This window comes from Pseudonaja textilis, chromosome Z (assembly GCF_049901715.1).
Source record: "Pseudonaja textilis isolate UNSWEBS1 chromosome Z, rPseTex1.2, whole genome shotgun sequence".
In the NCBI taxonomy this organism is placed as follows: domain Eukaryota; kingdom Metazoa; phylum Chordata; class Lepidosauria; order Squamata; family Elapidae; genus Pseudonaja; species Pseudonaja textilis.
The window spans coordinates 103,543,850-103,564,414 of NC_142008.1; the positions used below are offsets into that span (position 1 = coordinate 103,543,850).

A 20,565-nucleotide genomic window follows, 5' to 3' on the forward strand; every position below is an offset into this window, starting at 1 on the left:
CATCCTCCAAGGCTTTAAGAGCTTGCCTTTTCCTAATATTCTTTTTTCTTGTATAGTCTATTATCAAGCCTCTGGCATATGCCTTCATTGTATCCCAAACATTCTGTATTGAAGTGTCTTCTTTTCTGTTTTCTTTTTTAAAAAAGGCCAGTTCTTTCTCCATCCATTGTGTAAATTCTTTCTCCTTTAAAATAGTATTATTTAACGTCCATCTCGATCTTTTTTTTTGTCCCTTCCATTTAATTGTCAATGGATTATGATCAGCCCAAGTACTTGTTTCAATATTTACTTCTTGAACGCTAGATATTAAATCTGTTGAGATCCAAATCATATCAAGTCTGGACCATGATAAATGTCTATTTGAATAGAAAGTATATTGCTTAAGTTTAGCATTTCTTTCTCTCCATATGTCTTTTAAAGTTAATTAATCTATCATTTTAAAAAAAGATTTAGGAAGAATTTTTCTATTATACTTTGCTGTTGTTGCAATATAATCCAGTTTATTGTCCACGATTCCATTAAAATCTCCCATCATAATTATATTAACATAGTCCAGTCCAGCCATTTTAATATGTAATTTTTTATAAAATTCTTCCTGTTTATCATTCGGGGCATAAATTGCAGTCAAAAGTATCTTTAAATTGTTGTCCATTATTTCCACCATTAATATTCTCCCATCTTCATCAGCGTAAAAATAAAGACCTTACTAGAATAAAAATATAGAATAATGCTGGTGGAGGGGGTGGCGGAACTAAAAAAAAGATTAGAAAAAGAAAGTAGAAAACAATACACTGCACTCTGCTTAGTTGTCCAAGGCTCTAATTATGACTCCCTTCTCTTTCCCACAAGCTTCAAAGCTAAACCATAAATATTTAATTATAGACAGAAAACCAGAAAAGCACCTATAATAATATTCTACAGCGCTCTTCCCTCTATCTTATCAAAAAATGTCCTTGAGAAGGAGTCTTTCACATCTCTCTCCAGTTCAAGTAAAATATTTCCGAGCCTCTAGTTGGCAGTGTTACAAAGTTTCTTAGTTCTCACTTTCCCTCCTCCTCTCAGGACAGCATGATTAAAATAAAAAAAAGCCCGCGGGAAATATATACATATATATAAAAAGCAAAAAAGGAGAAAAAAAGAAAAAATAACCAAGGGGAGCCTCTAGCCTTAAAAAAAAATTAGAATATAAAAAATCCAAAGGGAGAATAGAAAATATATATATAAAAAAGAACAGTCCGGTTATCCAGTAAATAACAGTAAAGTCCGGTAGCAAAAAAAAAAGCAAATAAAGCCTCGCTTTGACGTTGTTAGTGTTTGGGGATAAACCCCCGAGCTGAGTGCACAGCAGCAGTCAAGCCAGGCAGCCAAATGAGAGTGAGGCTGGGCCCAAGAGTATACACACACTTGAGACAAAAACACTGTTTGTGGTTTTTAAATAGGTATTTAATACACACAGAGATTAAGAATAGTCATTCAGTCCATATGTCAGTATCCAGTATATCTATCCAGTTACCTAGTCTTTTAAACAGTAATTACAATGTCTTTATCTGCTTGTAAATCTTCTTCTTCTGGTACCTTTCTCTCAAAGACAATGCTGAATCCACAGCTCACCAAGCAAACAGTCCTTGTGTTCAGTTGAGAGAAGTATCTTGCACAGTAGACATCTCATACAGGAGGAAACAGTAGTAGATAGACAGCAGACAGACCAGAGATCAGTAACACCAGGAACCAGGATCAGAAACCAGGAAGTGTTACGTCTCTGTCACTGCCTCTTGTTGCAGCTTACATCCGCACCCATAATTATGCAATGACATTGCAGTTTTGAGCTTAAAGCTGCAAACACTTAAACCTAGGTTTTATATATTCATTCACCCAAACCAGTTGGTGTATTCATATACCCAACATACTCCCCTTTTGGGTGACATAAATATATAATGCCTTCACAATCTGAACCCATATTGTTCACAACTCTCTAGGTGCTTTATGACACCTTGGGCTTTAGTAAAATTATCAGTTATATTGTCCTCGGACATACAGTATTCTAGCTGTATCATTTTACTATGTACAGATTGCCTTACATTCAGATATCTCAAATCTGTATGCTTGCTCCTAGTTTTTACTGCAATACTTGTGGCCATTTGAATTGCTGCCTGATTATCTTCATGTACAACTATAGGGTAATTTACAGTTATACCCATATCCTTCAACATTTGTTTGTACATAATTAATTCAGTACATAATAGTGATAAACAGGAGAATTCTGCCTCCATAGTAGACAAACTTATATGCTGTTGCCTAATTGACTTCCAGCCAATTAATGTCTTACCCAGCATTATGGCTGTTCCTGAAGTCGACTTTCTTGTATCTCTTTCTGATGCAAAACTAGCATCTGCATAAGCACTCAATATGAGATCACCTTTTGGTTCTAAATACAGTGCATAGTGTAATGTACCTTTAAGATATCTTAGGATTCTTTTCAATGCATTCCAGTGACATTGAAGCGGGTCATTATTGTGCCGTGCCAGCTGATTAATACTAAAAGCAATATCTGGCCTTGACCAATTGCTAATATATGATAAGCTACCAATCAAAGATTGATACAGTTCCTTATCACATTTGGGACTTTGTGTATCCATTTTGCAAATATCCTGACTCATTGGAGTCTTTGCAGGCTTACAAAGTTCCATCTTATAATCTATTAGCAATTTAGATATCTTATCCTCCTGAGATATCTTAAAACCTTTCTGTGTTCTCAGTATATTCAATCCTAGATATCTCTTTATCTCCCCTAATTGCTTGATTTTTACCTTCTTGGCTAATGATGTTATTATTTCATTTGCTTCATCATTAGTTTTAGTAATCAGAGCAATATCATCAGTAAACAACAATAATAATGATATTTTCCCATTCTTTTCTCTCTTAAATAGACATGGGTCGGCTAAACCAGCTTTAAACCCTATATTGGTCAGTTCCTTCACAATATACTGGTTCCATTCATAGCCCGATTGTTTAAGACCATAGAGGCTCTTTTTTAATAACCAACAATCATTATCATTATTATTGTCTCCTTTAAATCCATTAGGCCTTTTCATATAAACAGTATGTCTTAGTGGAGCATGCAAGTAAGCAGTTTCCACATCTAAATGGTTAACTATATATTGCTTGCTTGCTGCCCACACTAATGCTGCCCTTAAAGTTGCTGCTTTCAGACTAGGTGCAAATACTTCATCATAGTCTTTTGCACTTTGTCTAAAGCCTTGGGCTACTAACCTTGCCTTATGGATTGTTTTTCCATCTTTATCTGATTTTATTTTAAAAATCCATTTGCAGCCAATGGGTTTTTCATTACTAGGTAATCTCACGTTTTCATACACTTGCATATCCTTCAAAGACTTCAATTCCTTATTAATTGCTGCATACCAATTTTCTTTCTCTTTAGAAGGATATCTTTTAATCTCATCCACAGTACTTGGGATTCTATTTTCCTGGCACACTGTATTAGCCTGGTATCTATCAGGCGGTCTAGAAATACGTGTAGTCCTTCTGGGTATTACTGGGCTTGGTTGAGTTACTACCTGTTCCTCATCTTCAGCTATTTCTTCCTCTAGGGGCTGTACTTCTTCCTGTACTTCTTCCTTTACATTATTTTTAAAGTTACAGGGATACTTAATGGGATTTCTGTATGATTCAATAACCACTTCGTTATTGCTATCCTGCTCTAACTTATCCCATCCTACATGCTCTAGAAATTGGGCATTGGCACTACATAACACCTTAGATGTGCCTTTCTCCCAAAATCTATATGCCCTATGGTTAGCTTGATAACCAACGAAGAATAATTGTTTAGCTCTATGTTGCCCTTTACGCCTGAGTTGTGTAGGGATATGCACCCATGCTGGTGCACCAAATGTGTGCAGGTAACTCAAATCAGGCTTCCTGCCATGCCACATGGTGAATGGTATTTCACCAGTAGTTGAGTTAACAACGTTGTTTAATAAATGATTAGCACACATTGTGGCCTCCCCCCACAAAGAATCAGGTAATCCAGAATCAGTTAACATTGTTCTAACCATTGCCTGTAGTGTTTGGCCTCTTCTCTCTATAAATGCGTTGTGTTGTAGTCTGTATGGTGCAGATTTTTTGTGCTCTATTCCAGCTGCCTTTAATCTATTCTGGAATTTGCTGTTAACAAATTCCGTACCATTATCTGTCACCAAGATTATCAGTTGCCTTTTAGTCTTCCTTTCTGCAAACTTTAACCAGTTGAAGAAATGTTGATATGTTTCAGTTTTGCTTTTCATTAAATAGCAAAACCCATATCTAGAGTAATGGTCCATAATGCTCAATATATATCGAGCACCCCCCATACTGGGTTTCTTTGGACCTATAATGTCTGCAAATACTACTTCTAATGGTTCTTTAGTTTTGAAACCATTTAGCCTATTTGCAGGCAATATTTTACTCTTATCTTCACAGCAGACATTACAACGCAAATACTTATCACAAGGTTTTAACCTTATTCCTTCAGATAACTCTACTGTACGTTTTAGCATTTTAAAATTTACATGCCCCAAACGCCTATGCAATAAATGGATACATTCATCATGAGGCTTGATATTATTAAATACAGTCTGTGCCTCCCCTTTCTTACTGTCATGTAAGACATATAATGCTCCATTTAAAGCTGCAGTTACCTTTTTGCCATCTCTTTCCAGTATGCACTTATTATTCTTAAATGTAACCACATATCCTAGTTTATCTAATACTCTTACAGAAAGTAAGTTCATTTTTAACTGTGGTACATATAACATTTTTATATTCTGGTTTAAACATGGACAATAAGCAATACCTTCACCCTTGGCCTTGAGGTGCCAACCATTGGCGAGTGATATACGTTGTGAACTTGTAGACATTTTTATAAACTTTGTCTTATCTCTCGTGATGCAGTGGGATGCTCCACTGTCCACCACCCATAAATCACTCTTCATATCACAATTGCCAAGCATGGCCAGTTCAAAGGATTTCTTTGGCTTCTTTACATTCTGGCTTTTTCCTTTCCTGCAGAATCTTGCCAAATGTCCTCTGCCTCCACAATTAAAACACTTTTTAATTGTGTATGCCGTTGAAGATAAATTCTCTTCTTCCGGGTGCTTTACTTTACACAGCTGGTTTCTCTCAAGCTTTGAAGATAATTTCTCTTCATTAGGCTTATTCTTATCTTCCCTCAGCTGGTCACGTTCACTCCTTCTTCTGGCTTCTTCTAAGAGCCTGCCAGTAATCTCAGTTACTGATAAACTGTCTTTAGGCAGTACCTCTAAAGCAGTCACAAAATCATCATAGCTTCGATCCAGAGAAGACAGTATGATGTATACTTGTTGCAACTCATTAAATATAAGCTCTTTTTCTTGCAATTGTTGAAAAATGCTTTTCATACAGTTTAAATGAGTTAACATGTCTCCATTTATCTCAAGATGTGTTCTAAACAGCTTCCGTGTAAGATTGATATGAGCTCCTACACTGTCTCGAACATAAATCCTTTTGAGATTATCCCAGCAATTGGCAGCACATTCCTCTCCACGAATATGAATCAGTTGCTGGTCTGAGAGAGTCAGTCCTATGATGCACAAAGCTTGTTCATTCTTTTGCTTATAGTCCTGTATCTTTTTGGCATCCTCATCAACAGTAGGATCCAAGTTGGATACATCTGGTGGGTTTATAATTATGTCCCACAAACCTTCTCTTCGTAGCAGTAAACTACACTTCATTGACCATGAAACATAGTTTGTTCCATCTAACCTGGATATCATGGACGGACTTGGCAAATTTACTTGTGCCATTGCTCTGCAGAAAAATAACTATCCAACAAACAGTTTGTCTTTACAGCAATGTGTAACTCTTGACCAAACTCTCTCTGGTATATCCTGGTTAGCTAGACTGTGCACACTGCTGGGCCCATAACCAATGTTAGTGTTTGGGGATAAACCCCCGAGCTGAGTGCACAGCAGCAGTCAAGCCAGGCAGCCAAATGAGAGTGAGGCTGGGCCCAAGAGTATACACACACTTGAGACAAAAACACTGTTTGTGGTTTTTAAATAGGTATTTAATACACACAGAGATTAAGAATAGTCATTCAGTCCATATGTCAGTATCCAGTATATCTATCCAGTTACCTAGTCTTTTAAACAGTAATTACAATGTCTTTATCTGCTTGTAAATCTTCTTCTTCTGGTACCTTTCTCTCAAAGACAATGCTGAATCCACAGCTCACCAAGCAAACAGTCCTTGTGTTCAGTTGAGAGAAGTATCTTGCACAGTAGACATCTCATACAGGAAGAAACAGTAGTAGATAGACAGCAGACAGACCAGAGATCAGTAACACCAGGAACCAGGATCAGAAACCAGGAAGTGTTACGTCTCTGTCACTGCCTCTTGTTGCAGCTTACATCCGCACCCATAATTATGCAATGACATTGCAGTTTTGAGCTTAAAGCTGCAAACACTTAAACCTAGGTTTTATATATTCATTCACCCAAACCAGTTGGTGTATTCATATACCCAACAGACGTCTCCCTTGAAAAAACGCCGCTTAATCAGTTTTGTCAAAAATCACACAGATTTCTTCTAATAATCAAAGTGTCCTTTCAAACCTCAAAAAATTGGGAGTTGGGAGGAGCTGGCGCCGTGACGATACAGTTTGCAATCGAGCTCTTCGATTGCAGCCGATATCTTCGTTTCCGGCCGGTCCAAACGGACCTAAACCGTCCCGTAGGGACGGCTATTGTGAAGAGCGTACCCTGTGGACTCGGGGGACACCGCAAAGTCCCTGGATGACCCGGGAGAAGCTCTTTTTGCTGGCAGCGGAGAGGCAGCCCCCATGCTGCTGAAGTCGGGGCAGCTCCAGAAAGAAAGAGTCTGAAAGAGAGTCTGTTGGTTGGGTGAGGACACACCTTTCTAATTACCATTGATGCTCATTCCAATTGGCTGGAAGTTAGCACCATGAAAACAACAACTACTGAAGCCGTCATAACAAAACTCAACAAACTCTGGGTACCCGTACAGATCACCCAAATAACCGGCCCCCGGTCATACCGCCTAGAAACAACCGATGGGCGAAGCTGGAAGCGACACATCGACCAGTTATGGTCAAGGCTTGCCAGCACACCGCCCGCAGACAACACCCTAGGAATCAGAGGGGGGAGACCTCAAACATTAACAAAGGAAAATCCTTAACACAAACAGAACACCCCCCAAGCAGAAGCCAAATAATAAACCAACCATATTCACCTGGAAACGCAGAACCAATGCAGATGGGTGTTTCACCTGGAAGGAGCGGCCAGACGAGCTCAACCAGCCCAAAGAATCTAGGCGGGAGCAGCAGAGCGAACCCAGGTGAACTAGGCAGGAGTCGCAGCTATAGGCCCGGCTCACCCTTCCAGGCGGTTCCATCGAGATGCTTGGGAGTGACGCGGAGCCCGTCCGAACCAGGTGAGGACCAGAGACATACTGAAACGCACAGGTCAAGTAGGCAGGTCCAAAGACCCGCCTACCTACGCGACTATATTACCCCGGCCCTTGGGCGAAACCAAGAGGGGAAGGGTGTTCCATATTAGCAGGCTTGAAACCTTGCATTGCTATTGGTCAACAAAAAGAACTACCTGATTGGACAGCCAAGACGGCTGTGATTCACTCGCTAAGAGTCTACTGCGATTGGATGAAACCAATTGCGGGAAACTCAAAGCAATGTCATTGGCAGCCTAGCCACGGCCAGCTCTATAAAAAGAGCTGCCGCGAGCCCTGTTCTTTACTCAGATCTAGCCTGTAAATAAAGAGCTGTTGTTCACTTATTCCGAGTCTCTCACCTCTATGAGCCTGACCTTCCGAACATAACACTATAGTAGCTGGGGAAAATATCACAGTATTAATTTAGGAAATTTAAATGAAAAAAATGTGTGCTTTTTGCTTAATGAATACCATTAACTTAGCACATGTACGTTAATCATATGCTGCAAATAGATCAATGTATTTGTCGTTTATTTTTCAACCTGATTTTTTTAACTGCAACTAACTCAGCTTGGATTGGGAGATTTGGGTGAATTTATTATTTCCAGGGACTTTTCTGTGTATTCATTTTATTGTCTATACAAGCTTGCTTGACTATATGCTTGGGGTTTGGGCCAAGGAATTAATGCTAAGCCCAGATTTAGTAGAGGCTAAGTAAAAGTATTTGAAGACTTAAATTTTGCATTCCAAAGAGTAGAAAGTCAAATCTTGATTTTGTGCGATTGAGAAGTGGAAATGGTGATGAGAAAACACAAAAATTTCCTCCCCAAAGAGCCTAATATTTCATTCTGTTGAATATAACCCTGTGTTTGTCTGTCTTTTTAAAAAAACACTATCCAGCTGAAACATTATTCTAATAGGATGTATCTCCCAGGCTCAGTTGTGCCTCTGTGAAGAGTTACAATGGTTCATATGACTTGCAGGCAAAGTATGGCATCAGGAAACAAGTCTTGATGTTCACTCAAACATAAGGCCATTAAAATCAGAGAGGTTCTGGATAGTTTTAATTCAGGAGTGTCAAACTTGCAATATCATGGCATCGTCACATAACATATCATGCCTTTCCCCCCCTTCGTTAAATTAGTCGAGGACTAGGCCAGTGTGTCACGCATCTGGCCAGTGGGCTGTGAGTTTGACAGCCCTGTTTTAAATAGTCCAAAATAGTCTGCTGTCCAACTGTAAAGGCAGACCTGCATCATTTCTTCCCTCAAGGTTGGAGGAATGTGCAAACTGATCATTGCAACTGTACCTGTTCCCAGGACTAACACATTAATCCAAACTTTCACCTCAGACTCTAAAACTGGAAAGGAGAACCTGGTGGATTACCATTCTATAGTTGGGGATCCAATGGGTTTTTATCCACCTGAGTAAGTTCTTGTGACTGAGAGATATATTCAGATGTTGGTTGAACACTCACTTCTAAACAAGATGGCAGTTACAAATAGCTGAGCAGTACAGATTTGTGCAATTCATTGAGAAGGCATCAATTACATTAATCAAACAAGGTCAGGATCACTTCAGGTCTTACTTCTTGTTGGAAATTTTGCCATTTCCATTCTATAATCTACTAACTTCATTTCACTTTTGACTTTTGGATTGGATTCCTTGAACTTTCCTAGCTTTATGTTTTGTATTAGCTCTGTCTCTTTCTCAGCTGCTTTAGCAAACTGCTGCATCTTATAGGCAAGGATTATTTGATTAACATCTCACTGCATGTAGGTCTCCTTCTGATTTTCAGTACAACTATTATACTGCCAAATGTCCCAGTCCTATTCATATAGTTGGAGTTCAGTTAGTTGTGGCCAATCCAGGACCCATGAGCCGAGTGAGGACAGAGCATTGCAATCAGGTCTTTCTCAACCAAATCTAATGAAGTCTGCAGTCTACTTTAAAAATGTAGCCGACATAATGCCTTGAGCAAATTTTTCAATGACATCCAAAACTAATTAAAACTACCTCTGATATAAAGTGAAGTTTTACAAGTTAAGTATTTGGGCCATTAGAGCAGAACTAAAGCCTACAGATGAAATCCCCCAGCTTGCTGGAGCCAAAGATAAGGGGAAACCCCTGCCCCAGGCTTAGCTACATAGTAAAATCTAAACAGTCTATTACATTGCCTCAAAAGGCCAAAAACAAACCGCTGGATTTCAGGGGAATCCAGGCAGAACCTCAATCAGATTAAATATTTATTTTAAAACCCTTCTCAAATTGAAGGACTGCTCGAATAAGATTTGAGCCGCTAGACTCAGCTACAAATAGTTCCAGCTCTTTTCTGAAGATTGTACAAACTTCTTAAAAGAATTAATTCCCAAGAAAGCAAACCAAAATTGTCACAGCAAAATGTAATAACAGTAGAGAACCAAGTTAATGTACTCCAAGAAATTGCCTCATGCTGCTCTAATTCTTCCAAAATCAATAAAGTCATCCAGTTATCAATAGCCAGCATTAGAACTGGTTAGAAGCTAGAACACACTAGAATTTTATGTTATTGCATCCCAAAATGCTGGTTTGAAACTTGTCTCAAGATACTGCAGGAGGAAAAAGAGATTGTCAGTTTTCTTAGCAATATTCAAAAGTAGTTTGCCAGCAACTTCTCCCTATGGTTAAGAGAAATTGATTTAAGTTACCTGTTTTTAGAACCTAAGGAAAGAGTAGGAGTCTCCTTGTTCTATTCCAGCATTTTTTAACCACTGCACCAAACTATCTCTCCAGAAGACTACTTCTCTCCTTCCCCTAGCCTCTATATTTATATTTTAGAATAAAGAGAAAAACCAAATATAGAGTTTTTTCTTCTCCTGGAAGATCAAAGCTGGAAATGAATATGCAAAGCCAGGCTGCTAGAAGAGGAAGCTTCTTTTAATTTTTCAAAAGCAGAGAGGTCAGCATCTGAAAAAGGTAGTCTACATTGTTAGGGGTCCACCAGTAGAGGTATATATGCTAAGCAGATTTTGGTGTTTAGATATGCAGATTGAGGTGCTCCTGCCCTAGGCTGTCAGGTGTAAGTTTAGACAACTCTTTGATATTGCCCTGAAGATGTGAAGTTCAGAAAGGAAGAATCTCCCTGGTGTAGAATGTTATGAGGGGATCTGGCATCTTCCTTTATCTTGAGGGGATTCCTGTTCTTTGAGGGAGCCAGTAAAATGCTAATCTAAGTATTAGGATCGAATGTTTATTTTGAGGCAATTGGGAATCAGGCAAATCAAAGGCTGTTTTCTATTTGAATTCTAACATCTCAATGGAATTTGCTTTTAAAATAATAGAAAAAAAACAAAATCTATATCTATAGGCAATCTGCTTATAAGTGGCAAGTATAATCAGATCTTCAAACCATTGATTGAACATTTATCTTTCCAATACTACCTAAATACTATCTTAAACAATGCTTCCATAACGGGAATATAACATTGTTGATTATTTGATTTATATTTTTATTTTCCTCCTTGTATTATTCACACTAACACTTTAAATCAGAGGTCTCCAAACTTGGCAATTTTAAGACTTGTGGACTAAAGTTGCCAAGTTTGGGGACCCCTGCTTTAAATAAAAATTGAATCTACCTTTTCACACTCCGGAGGCTTTTAACTGATCCTAGCTTTAGTCAATCCGACTGGTGGAAGGCAACAGATTAAGCGGGGATTGGCTAGGAGGGAGGGCGGTTACTGAAGACCTGGTACCTGTCTATAGAGATAGGAAAAATAGAGAGCAGCACTTCTCAAACGAAGATACACATTAATCCCTTCCGGAAAAGCAACAACACAAAACAAATAAGAAAAGGAAGCTGCGGTAAACAGGAAAAAGATCATTTGCTGGCTAAGCATCCTGTTAAAAAAGCGCTGCCTTTTTTTTCCTACCTTGCTGCCTTTTATAGAATAAATAGCTTCCTTATTACGTTAAAGAAATGAAGGCATTTATGTTCCCGATGACTAAAAAAAAAAAAGAGAGATACTCCATGTGAGAATTAACAAAAAGCCGAACAGCTACTGAAAGGCTGCTAAGAATTTTCGGTATCGGATGGAGGCCATCTAAAAGGATTCCCCACAGCCCAGATGGGGCAACCTACGGAAGATCTTTCTGTACGGCCGTTCAGGTAGGAAAATAAACCACCTCAGGAACAGGGCCTGGGGACCTCTAGACTTCCTACCTCTATGCCAAACTCGGGCTTAGTTTAACTATCGCGAGAAGATCGGCGATTCTCTTTTCCGCTTCAGCTTTCAAGCCGCCGCCGTGGTGCCTCGAGCAATGGGAGGTGAGGTGACCCGCGGAGAAAGTTGGGGTGGGGGGAATGGATGCCGGCGGAGTCCCGTGATGCCCTCCCGCAGCTGTTCCTGCGTGTGCTTCCCAAACCCTGGAGCACGGTGGCATCTCTCTCCGGCCTTGTCGCGCTGGATGTTCTCCTTACCCCCTCCTGGAGGGCGGGGGGGGGGAGAGAGAGAGAAAGAGCAAGCTGCTGTAGCCACGGCCCATTTATTCTCCATGCTCCTCCCCCCCATACTTTTGCGGTTGGACTCGAGACTGGTGGGGAGACCTCCCCGTCCTTCTTTCTTTTATAATAGCGGCTCTTAAGAGCGAGCCTGATCCCTATTTGATCATGAGGCACGTTTTCTTGGCAGTGGTAATGATGGAGGTGGCCACTGCCTTCATCATTACTGCTTTGTTCCTTACAGCCCCGCCTTTCCTGGTGGCCCTCCATCCAAATAGAATAGAATAACGGAGCTGAAAGGGACCTTGGAGGTCTTCTAGTCCAACCCCCTTTCCAGGCAGGAAACCCTACACCATTTCAGACAAATGGTTGCCCAATATCTTTTTAAAAACTTCCAGTGTTGGAGCATTCATAACTTTTGGAGCGAGTTGTTCCACTAGTTGATAGTTCTGTCAGGAAATTTCTCCTTGGTTCTAAGTCACTTCTTTCCTTGATTAGTTTCCACCCATTGCTTCTTGTTCTGCCCTCAGGTGCTTTGGATAGGTTGACTACTTCTTTGTAGCAGCCCTGAGATATTGGAACATTGCTACATGTCTCCCCTAGTCCTTCTTTTCATTAGACTAGACATATCCAGTTCCTGCAACTGTTCTTCATCTGTTTTAACCTCCAGTCCCCTAATCATCTTTGTTGATGCAAGCTAGTCCCGAACTTATTAAGCTTTTTAAGGTCAGCTGAGTTCATATTCTCACCACATAATGATACAAAAATAAGGTGGACGTTTATCCACAAAGTAAGTCTCCCCACCCCAAGGTCTCTTCCTCACATTAGAGATCCAGCACTAGGCTGAGACTCTGACATAAAGCAGTATGTGGTGCGCTTGCTTATGTTATGTATGTACCTGCTGTATGAACTTGTTCTTGTGTTCTTGCAAGTTGCATTTATGTTGTTGCTTTTTACAGAAACCATAGGCTATTCAAAGTAGAGCTTAATAAAATGCAAATCCAGCATCAGTAGTACTTAAAATGGCAGGCAACAGAAGCATGAACGTCTCTAAATAACCTTGAAGTATCTAGCCAACATGACTGGGTTGTTAGCAAGGAGAATTATTCTTCTTAAAGGCTTCCTTAAATCTGAACTGCATAGAAGCTCGTTTTTTAAAATAAATGCTAAGGCACATTGTCACCCCAGGAATAATTTCCATATATTAATCTGGCATTGCATACAGTGCATTACCAAGTCCCAGAAAAAATAATTCTCCTTATTTTTATTGAAAATATCCCCAAATTTACAAAATGTATAAAAATACAGTATATGTCAAAATACTCAGCTGTTTCGGGGTCTTAATTTCATAGACGTGTTGAGAAGATAAATGTCAAAGTTTGCATAATTTGCTGGTATATTTTGCAAGCTAAAGTAATGGATGAACAATACTTCCGGAGCTAATTAATATTGTGATTTCAATATCCTTCCATTGATTAAAATATAGTTCTAACCCAGGTGTCAAACTAGCAGCTCACAGGCCAGATATATCAAGTGCAGGCCATGCCCCGCCCCCGTTCCGCAGAGAGGGAAAATGTCACGAAATGTCACATGACGGCAACATGATGTGACAAGTTTGACACCCATGCTCTAAACCATTCTGTAAACTACACATAGTTCTGCTTTCAACAATTGCTGGTAGAGAATATTGGGACTTTAACCAAGTTCTGGAGTCTTCTGAGTACCTGTCTTATCTCTTCTTAAAAGAAATGTATGACTTGATCCTCAAAATAGTTACATACTATGGTTTTGTTTTTTTCTCTTGCAGATGCCCCGTCACTGCTCTGCGACTGGCTGTTGCACTCGTGATACACGTGAAACACGCAACCAAGGCATTTCTTTTCATCGGTGAGAAATGATTTTATTTTTTTCCCTTGCAGACTCCTATTCCCATATGAAGATGAAAGTTGGTAGAATCAGTCTGTTAAAATTGCAGCATCATGTGATTTCTCACCATCATAAAACCAAGCTTTGTAGGATCAGTGATTTTAAAGAATGTAAGAATATACATGGTGCCCTGCTGGATCAGACCCCAGGCCCCCCAACTATACAAGAAAAGCACCAGTCTCCCAATAGATGCCCTTCAGAGATAGCCACATTGCCATCAAAGCTATTTTACTTGAGCTTGAGAAATAGATAGGCATAATATTGCATTTGATCTCTGATCTCCAATGAGTTAATATCTCTTCTCACAGATTGCCAAAGGACAATCCACGGCGAACCACATGGTTGGAGAATTGTCAGCGGAAGGACATGAGTGGGCAGGGTCTCTGGGACCCTACCTCTAAATATGTTTACTTTTGCTCCAAGCACTTTGAGAAAAATTGCTTTGAACTAGTGGGCACCAGGTAGGTAATTAAAATACTTGAAAAATATGAAAGAACATGCAGAATTAAAGTAGACAGTTTGTAGTAGGACAGTAATGTACATATATAGCCAATATCCTTCCTAAGAAGAAGAATGGGCCTTCCAGGATACCTGTTCCATCTGACTTTCATTCATTTTTTAAAATACTATGAATATGGGAAACAACTCACAAACCTTTTTTATTAAATAAAAAAAAGTAAACATCTACAGGGCATAGCCCAATGCTTTCTCTAGAAATATTTCCCTACCTTTCTGCTTGGAGAAAAGACAGAGTGGGAGATTCACTGAGTATTAATCTCATTAACTTTCTGTCAAATTTGTGAAAACAGTTAGTGCATGATATGATCATTCTAAAGGTGGGCATACACCCAAAGGATTATCTTGAGATGCATTTTAAAGCTGAAAAGTCAGTCTTATTCAAGTCAAGTTCAGCCTCTAGGGATTTTTGTAGGCACATCAGTGTAATTTTCTTGGCAGCAGTTTGAAAGTGGTTTACTATTGTCCTTTTTAGGGTTTGTTTTGATTTCTTCCACTTAATCTGCAATCTTGCTGTTGTTCCAAAATTCCCTATCCTAAGTGCTACATGTATTCTCAGGTTTGTCTTATGCTCACATAAGCCCTGGTCAACAGCTACACCCCCAAATGAATTTAAAGTGATAGCAAACCTTATTTTTATCCCATCTGTATTATTTTTATAAATAGTTCAAAGTAGAAAACATACCTATACCTTCCTGCTATTTTCCTCACAATAGCCCTTTGAGATGGATTGGGCTGAAAAAGTGACTGACCCAAATCACTGAGCTGGCTTTTGTTAGACTAGAACTCACTTCTTTCTTGGTTGCATATCAGAATCACATTCTTAGTCACTTACCCATGTCCTTCTTATGATTTGCCAGGCACTAGCTAGAGGGGCAGAAGTTGCCACGTCTGCTTTCAAAGATGATTGAAGGATATAGTGGCTTCAGGGCCTAAAAGTCCTTACTTTATTGATTCACAATACTGGCAGCAATTCTCACCTTGTTGATTTTTATGTCTGGTAACTATTGAGGGTAGTTGAGGAGAAGCTTCCCATGTTCTCATGCCCAATGTCTTTTTTTTACATGTTTTTCTTTATTTCTTTAAGGACTTGGCTCTTTCTTACCAATCTTCCAAAGGAATTTTTTAAACAAAATCCATTGCTTTTTGTCTTTGCTTCTATGCCTGCTTTATCTTTAGGTATGGCAGCTAGTGTCACATTAGTACTAACCAGAATTAATCCTGCTAAGCTTCAAGACCCAGAAAAGGTGAGACATATGTTTCTACCTGCTAAGATAGCAGAGAGTAAGGCTAAGGAAGGGAAGTCAAAGTGACCTGAAAGGTGTTTTAAAAAATCATCAGTGTTGAAAGCTCAGAAACCAGTTGGTTTATTAAAGATAACCAGATTTCAGTTTAATATATTTTTCCAGAGATGAAAAGATTAGCATACCAATATGAGTTACATTTGGAAAATTTAGAATGTGATTTCCAATCAGAAATCAAGGGGATTTTTCTTTTCTAAAGTGTCAGATTCTTAGGGTGATTAGCTACAGACTTGTATATAACACCAACTCTTCTCTTGCACTCCCCACCAAAAAACCCTGGTAAATCCATTTTAAAAAATAAGTGTGAGTGAAAAAGGATCTTGGCTAGTTATCCTCACTAGATTTGCCAAAACAGATCATACGTTTCACTTGATCATAACTTGACATTGTTTCAGTACAAGATTTCTGGGTTATAATTACAAAACAGAATTAGGAAAGGAAAGGGCTAAATACATGTGGCCAAAATTAATTACTTTATTAAATACTTTTGTACATTAAAAAGCTGGAGAAATAATACTCAAAATAAAACGTAACTAGCTAATTCCAAAGCCCTCAGAAAATCTGCCTTCTCCTCCAGCAATCCACAGTCCAGATTCTGGGGTTTCTGAGCCAGTAACAACTTTGATATGTGAGGGTTGTTTCCTTTGTAGCGGCTATCATCGTCTCAAGGAAGGAGCTATTCCTACAATATTTGAGCCTCATGCAAAGCCACGCCGGAAGTCTAAACTAAACAGTTCCAAACTTGCAAAGTATCAACAGAAACAGAGGTGAGTCCCACTCTTCTGACCTCATGTTCTCTGTAACCCTGTGCATATTTATTTAGAAGTAGAGCACAGTACATTCAGTGATGCTTACTTCTTGATAAAGAGTAAAAAGCATAATCTGTTCAGCCATTAATATATTAGTGGATTTAAAAGGAATTTTGTGTATAACAGAATGGAATTGTGGAATCAGATTGGAACCAGAGGGAAAAATATGAATTAAGTTAAGAATATTAAAAATGTGAAAAACATCCATCCTGGAATATAATTTAGTGGCTTAATTAAATCATCCTTTTCTTCTTTTTGCTATATGAATCCATATCTTCTCATGGTAGTATATTACAAAAGACACTCATAGCTACCTAGAAAATTCCTTGTTTTCCATGCCCAAGCTTCACTCCATATTGGCTCCTTATAGCCTATAGGAAGAATATGTTCTATCATATTTATCTATAAGACGCATTTTCCCTCCCCCACAAAAGTGGGTGGAAATGTCTGTACGTCTTATAGAGTGAATATTATGGTGGGAAGGAGGGGGGCTGGTGCACCATCGCCGGAGAATGCAGGAGCCTTTGCTGCTGAGCAGCTGATTGGTGGTTAGATCAGCCTCCCGGAATACTGCCAACCAGTTGTTATAGGCAGTGGGGATCACCTCTGCCACTGCCTATTGCCTCCCGTTCACTGCCCGCCTGTTTGCCGCTGCCTGTTTGCCACCGATTGCTATCTGCCCATTTTCTGCCACCCAATTACCGTGGCCATCATTCGATGACCATCCGCCCATTTGCCGCAGCCTGTTCTCCCCCGATTATCATGGCCCATTCACCACAGCCTGTTTGCTGCAGCTGGTTTGCTGTGGCCCTTCACCACCTGCCCATTTGCCACAACCCAATTGCAACCGCCCAACTGCCACTGCTCAATCATCGCTTGCCTTTTGCCGCAGCCCATTTGCCACCAATCGCCGCAGCCCATTTGCCGCCACCTAATTACTGTGGCCCATTTGCGTTTAGCACCAATGGGCGGTGGCAAACATGCGGCGAACAGGCTGTGGTGATCGGCAGTGAACAGGCCATGGTGAATGGGCGGGCACCAAATGGGCCATGGCAATCAGTGGCAAATGGGTGGCAGCAAATGGGCAGATGGAAAATCAGCTGCGGCAAATGGGCCACAGTGACCGGCGATGAACAGGTGGCGATAGGTGACAGTGGTGATCCCCGCCGCCTAGAACAAATGAAGTGCAGTATTCTGGGAGGCCAATTGCAAATCAGCTGCTCAGCAGAGAAGGCTCTAGCGTTCCCCGCCAATGGCCTGGTTAACTGGTGGTGGGTGCAATGGAGCAGAGCCCTGACGAGCCATATGCTGGGGATGCAATAAAGTGCTGAAGCTGACCAGGCTGTTTACTGCAACATATTCTAGTCAGATGAATACCGGATGGATGCTGGGAGGCAGAAGTAGATTTTGTTGTTTTCGTCCTCTAAAGGTAATGTGTGTCTTATGGTGCTGTGCATCTTATAGACCAAAAAGTATGGTATACGGGCATCTTGCATCTTCAATCATGTGTTTCTCTGCTAGTTACTCTATGTCACAAGTTACGTAGCAGTTATTGCTCACCTGACCTCAATTCTATTCCTTTTTCACAGCTGTGGCTGCTCTGCAGAGGAGACAACTCCATTGTGTATGGATGTCTCTTGCCACCCCGTGCAGGAGCTTCCAAGTCCTGGGGCTGCTCCCACTACTGTTGAGCTTCGAAGCCAGCCCAATCTGCCAGGATCAGAACCGGAGAATTTGGCTACTCTGTCAGACATACCCCTGGAACAATTATCAGCTGCCACTGGCCAAGAAGAGGCTTCTCAATCTCCAGCTCTCCCAGAACCTGTAGGGGATCCATCTCAACCCGTTTCTCTTTCCCTCTACATGTTGCGGCTCCCACCCCGGCTGGTGCCTACATCCAGAATGAGCACAGCTACCAGGTGGGTAGTGCCTTACTCTGGAAGAGGCGGGCTGAGGCAGCACTTGATGCACTAGGAAAAGCACAGCAGCAGCTCCAGGCTTCCCGGTGTCGAGAACAGAGACTCCTCCTGCGCATCTGTGAGTTGCAGCGTGAACGGCGGCCACACAGTGCCGATACGCACCAACGGTTTAAGGATCACCTGCAGGTCTTTGAATTGCAGCTGCTGAATGACATTGAATGACTTGAATCGGCCCAAACTTATCTTGCTTTGTGTGGTGGTGTTACAAACTTAGGCAGTTCCCATCTCCAAGGGTATGTTGTAGCAAAACCTGGGGATCTACAAACTTGGAAGCTGCTTCATGCAACCATGTTTTCCCTTCACCATTCATGTTTATATCTGTAAAGGAATATTTCTTTTGTATAAGTGGATGTCCCAGCTCAGTCGAAAGATACCTGATTGCTTGAGGACAGATTGTTTTGAAGATTTCATTATGGTGCTGCCCTAGAAGGCCATAGTATTTCTTTTTAAAAAGCTGCTTTACATATTGGATTTAGAGCTTGTCATGGTTGCCCAATAAAAGAAAAATCTTTTTGATGCTTTTCTTTAAGTTATAAAGCTGTATGATATGAAAATCTTATGAAGTATTATTACCAAAAAAAAAAACCTCCCCACCAAAAATCAACAAAATCAATATATTTGCATGTATCATATTGCCAGACAAATATGGTAATGATTTAAATCTGAATTGCATAAAGAGAAAAATTAGCTCTTTAGTCTCGGTCCTCTGAGGGATACTTTTGTACAAGACATTTAGCTGTTTTAGTATGTCAGCTGGTAGGCCACAAATTTAGACATAGCTTGAAGCAAAGCTAATTGCTGGAGCTGAGGGAAGCCTAATCTAAATTTCTGGAAAATACTTTAATACTGAAATAATGAAGAGAAACTTTTGGTTCACAAATGATGTCAACCCTGTATGTTTTAAGTAAGAACTTTTCACATAAATACTTTTCAGAATATTTTACTCACTATACAAGATGTTTTGGATTCTCATTCTGTTTTGTAGTTAAAAAATTACTTGCATGCAAAAATCTCTTGCTGGATCAAGGGACTGATCTTCAGCCCTAAGTAAAATCATTTTTAATATAATTTTATTCAGAAATTTGATTACAGTAGTAATAAATAAAATCATTTCTGTGGCTTCACATACAGGTAGTCCTCAAGTTACAACCACAATTGACTTGCTAAGGGAAACATTTGTTAAATGAGTTTGTCCCATTTTACATTTTTTCTTGCCGCAGTTAAGTGAATCATTGCATTTGTTAAATTAGTAACATGGTTGGTAAGTGAATCTGGATTACCCATTGACTTTGCTTGTCAGAAGAGATCACATGACCTTAGGGCATAGCAAACATAAATATGAAACAGTTGCCAACCATTGGAATTTTGGGCATGTGACCAAGGGATGCTGCAGCAGTTGTAAGTATGAAAAACAGTCATAGATGACTTTTTAAAGTGCCGCTTAACTTTGAAAAGTCACCAAATGTTGTAAGTCAAGGACTACCTGTACTCAGATCAGGCAAGGTTCTGCTGTCTCAAGAAAGCCATCAAATATTCTGTCAAACATATAGGAGATGTTTCCGAATATGACCTCATAAATAAATGCCTCTCTTTGATTAGCTTTTTTTTTTAAACCAACAGCTAAGTCATTTCTCTTATAAAGATAAAGGGAAAATTGAACATGTAAAATTCTACTCAGTTGTATGCTTATAATCCTGTTGGACAATGCATGGGAAAAATTATGGGGATTTATAATTTGTAGATTTCAATGTACTAATATTTAATACAATAAAACAAACAACATTGGAGTATCTTCATTTCAGCTAATATGCACCAATTTTTTGTGTGTGGAAGTTTTATTTTGCATAAAGATCCTCAAATGAGTGGTAGTGTTTATTTCCAATTTAGGTTACCTAAACAGAATTTTTGAAATGATCTCTCCCCTAATTTTGAAGCTTCCTAATTTTTTTAGACCTGTGTAAAAAAAAAGTTTGTAGCCTCCTAGATACTGAATTCCCTACAAATTATTATAAATGACAAGGGACACTTGCAGTATAGCTACATGTTGAAAA

The 20,565-nt window shown here is 39.7% G+C and overlaps 2 protein-coding genes across 3 annotated transcripts in view; one reads left to right on the forward strand and one right to left on the reverse strand.

Moving 5' to 3' along the window:
• Positions 1-11,811, reverse strand: part of LOC113454414 (vomeronasal type-2 receptor 26-like) — a 40,013-nt gene extending 28,202 nt beyond the window's left edge. The window contains exon 1 of one of the 2 annotated variants that reach the window (XM_087916419.1): positions 11,702-11,811. The gene's annotated coding sequence lies outside the window, so the exon portion shown is untranslated. Of the gene's footprint in view, positions 1-11,117; positions 11,185-11,701 lie in introns of those variants that run through there. The other variant, XM_087916418.1, reaches the window with a different exon arrangement.
• Positions 11,725-20,317, forward strand: LOC113452230 (THAP domain-containing protein 7-like). Its single transcript, XM_026723676.2, is given in 6 exon segments — positions 11,725-11,806; positions 13,788-13,867; positions 14,215-14,367; positions 16,377-16,493; positions 18,125-18,411; positions 18,414-20,317. Coding segments are annotated over 5 exon segments (900 nt in total). The 5' UTR covers positions 11,725-11,806; the 3' UTR covers positions 18,677-20,317.
• Positions 20,318-20,565: the final 248 nt, after the last annotated feature.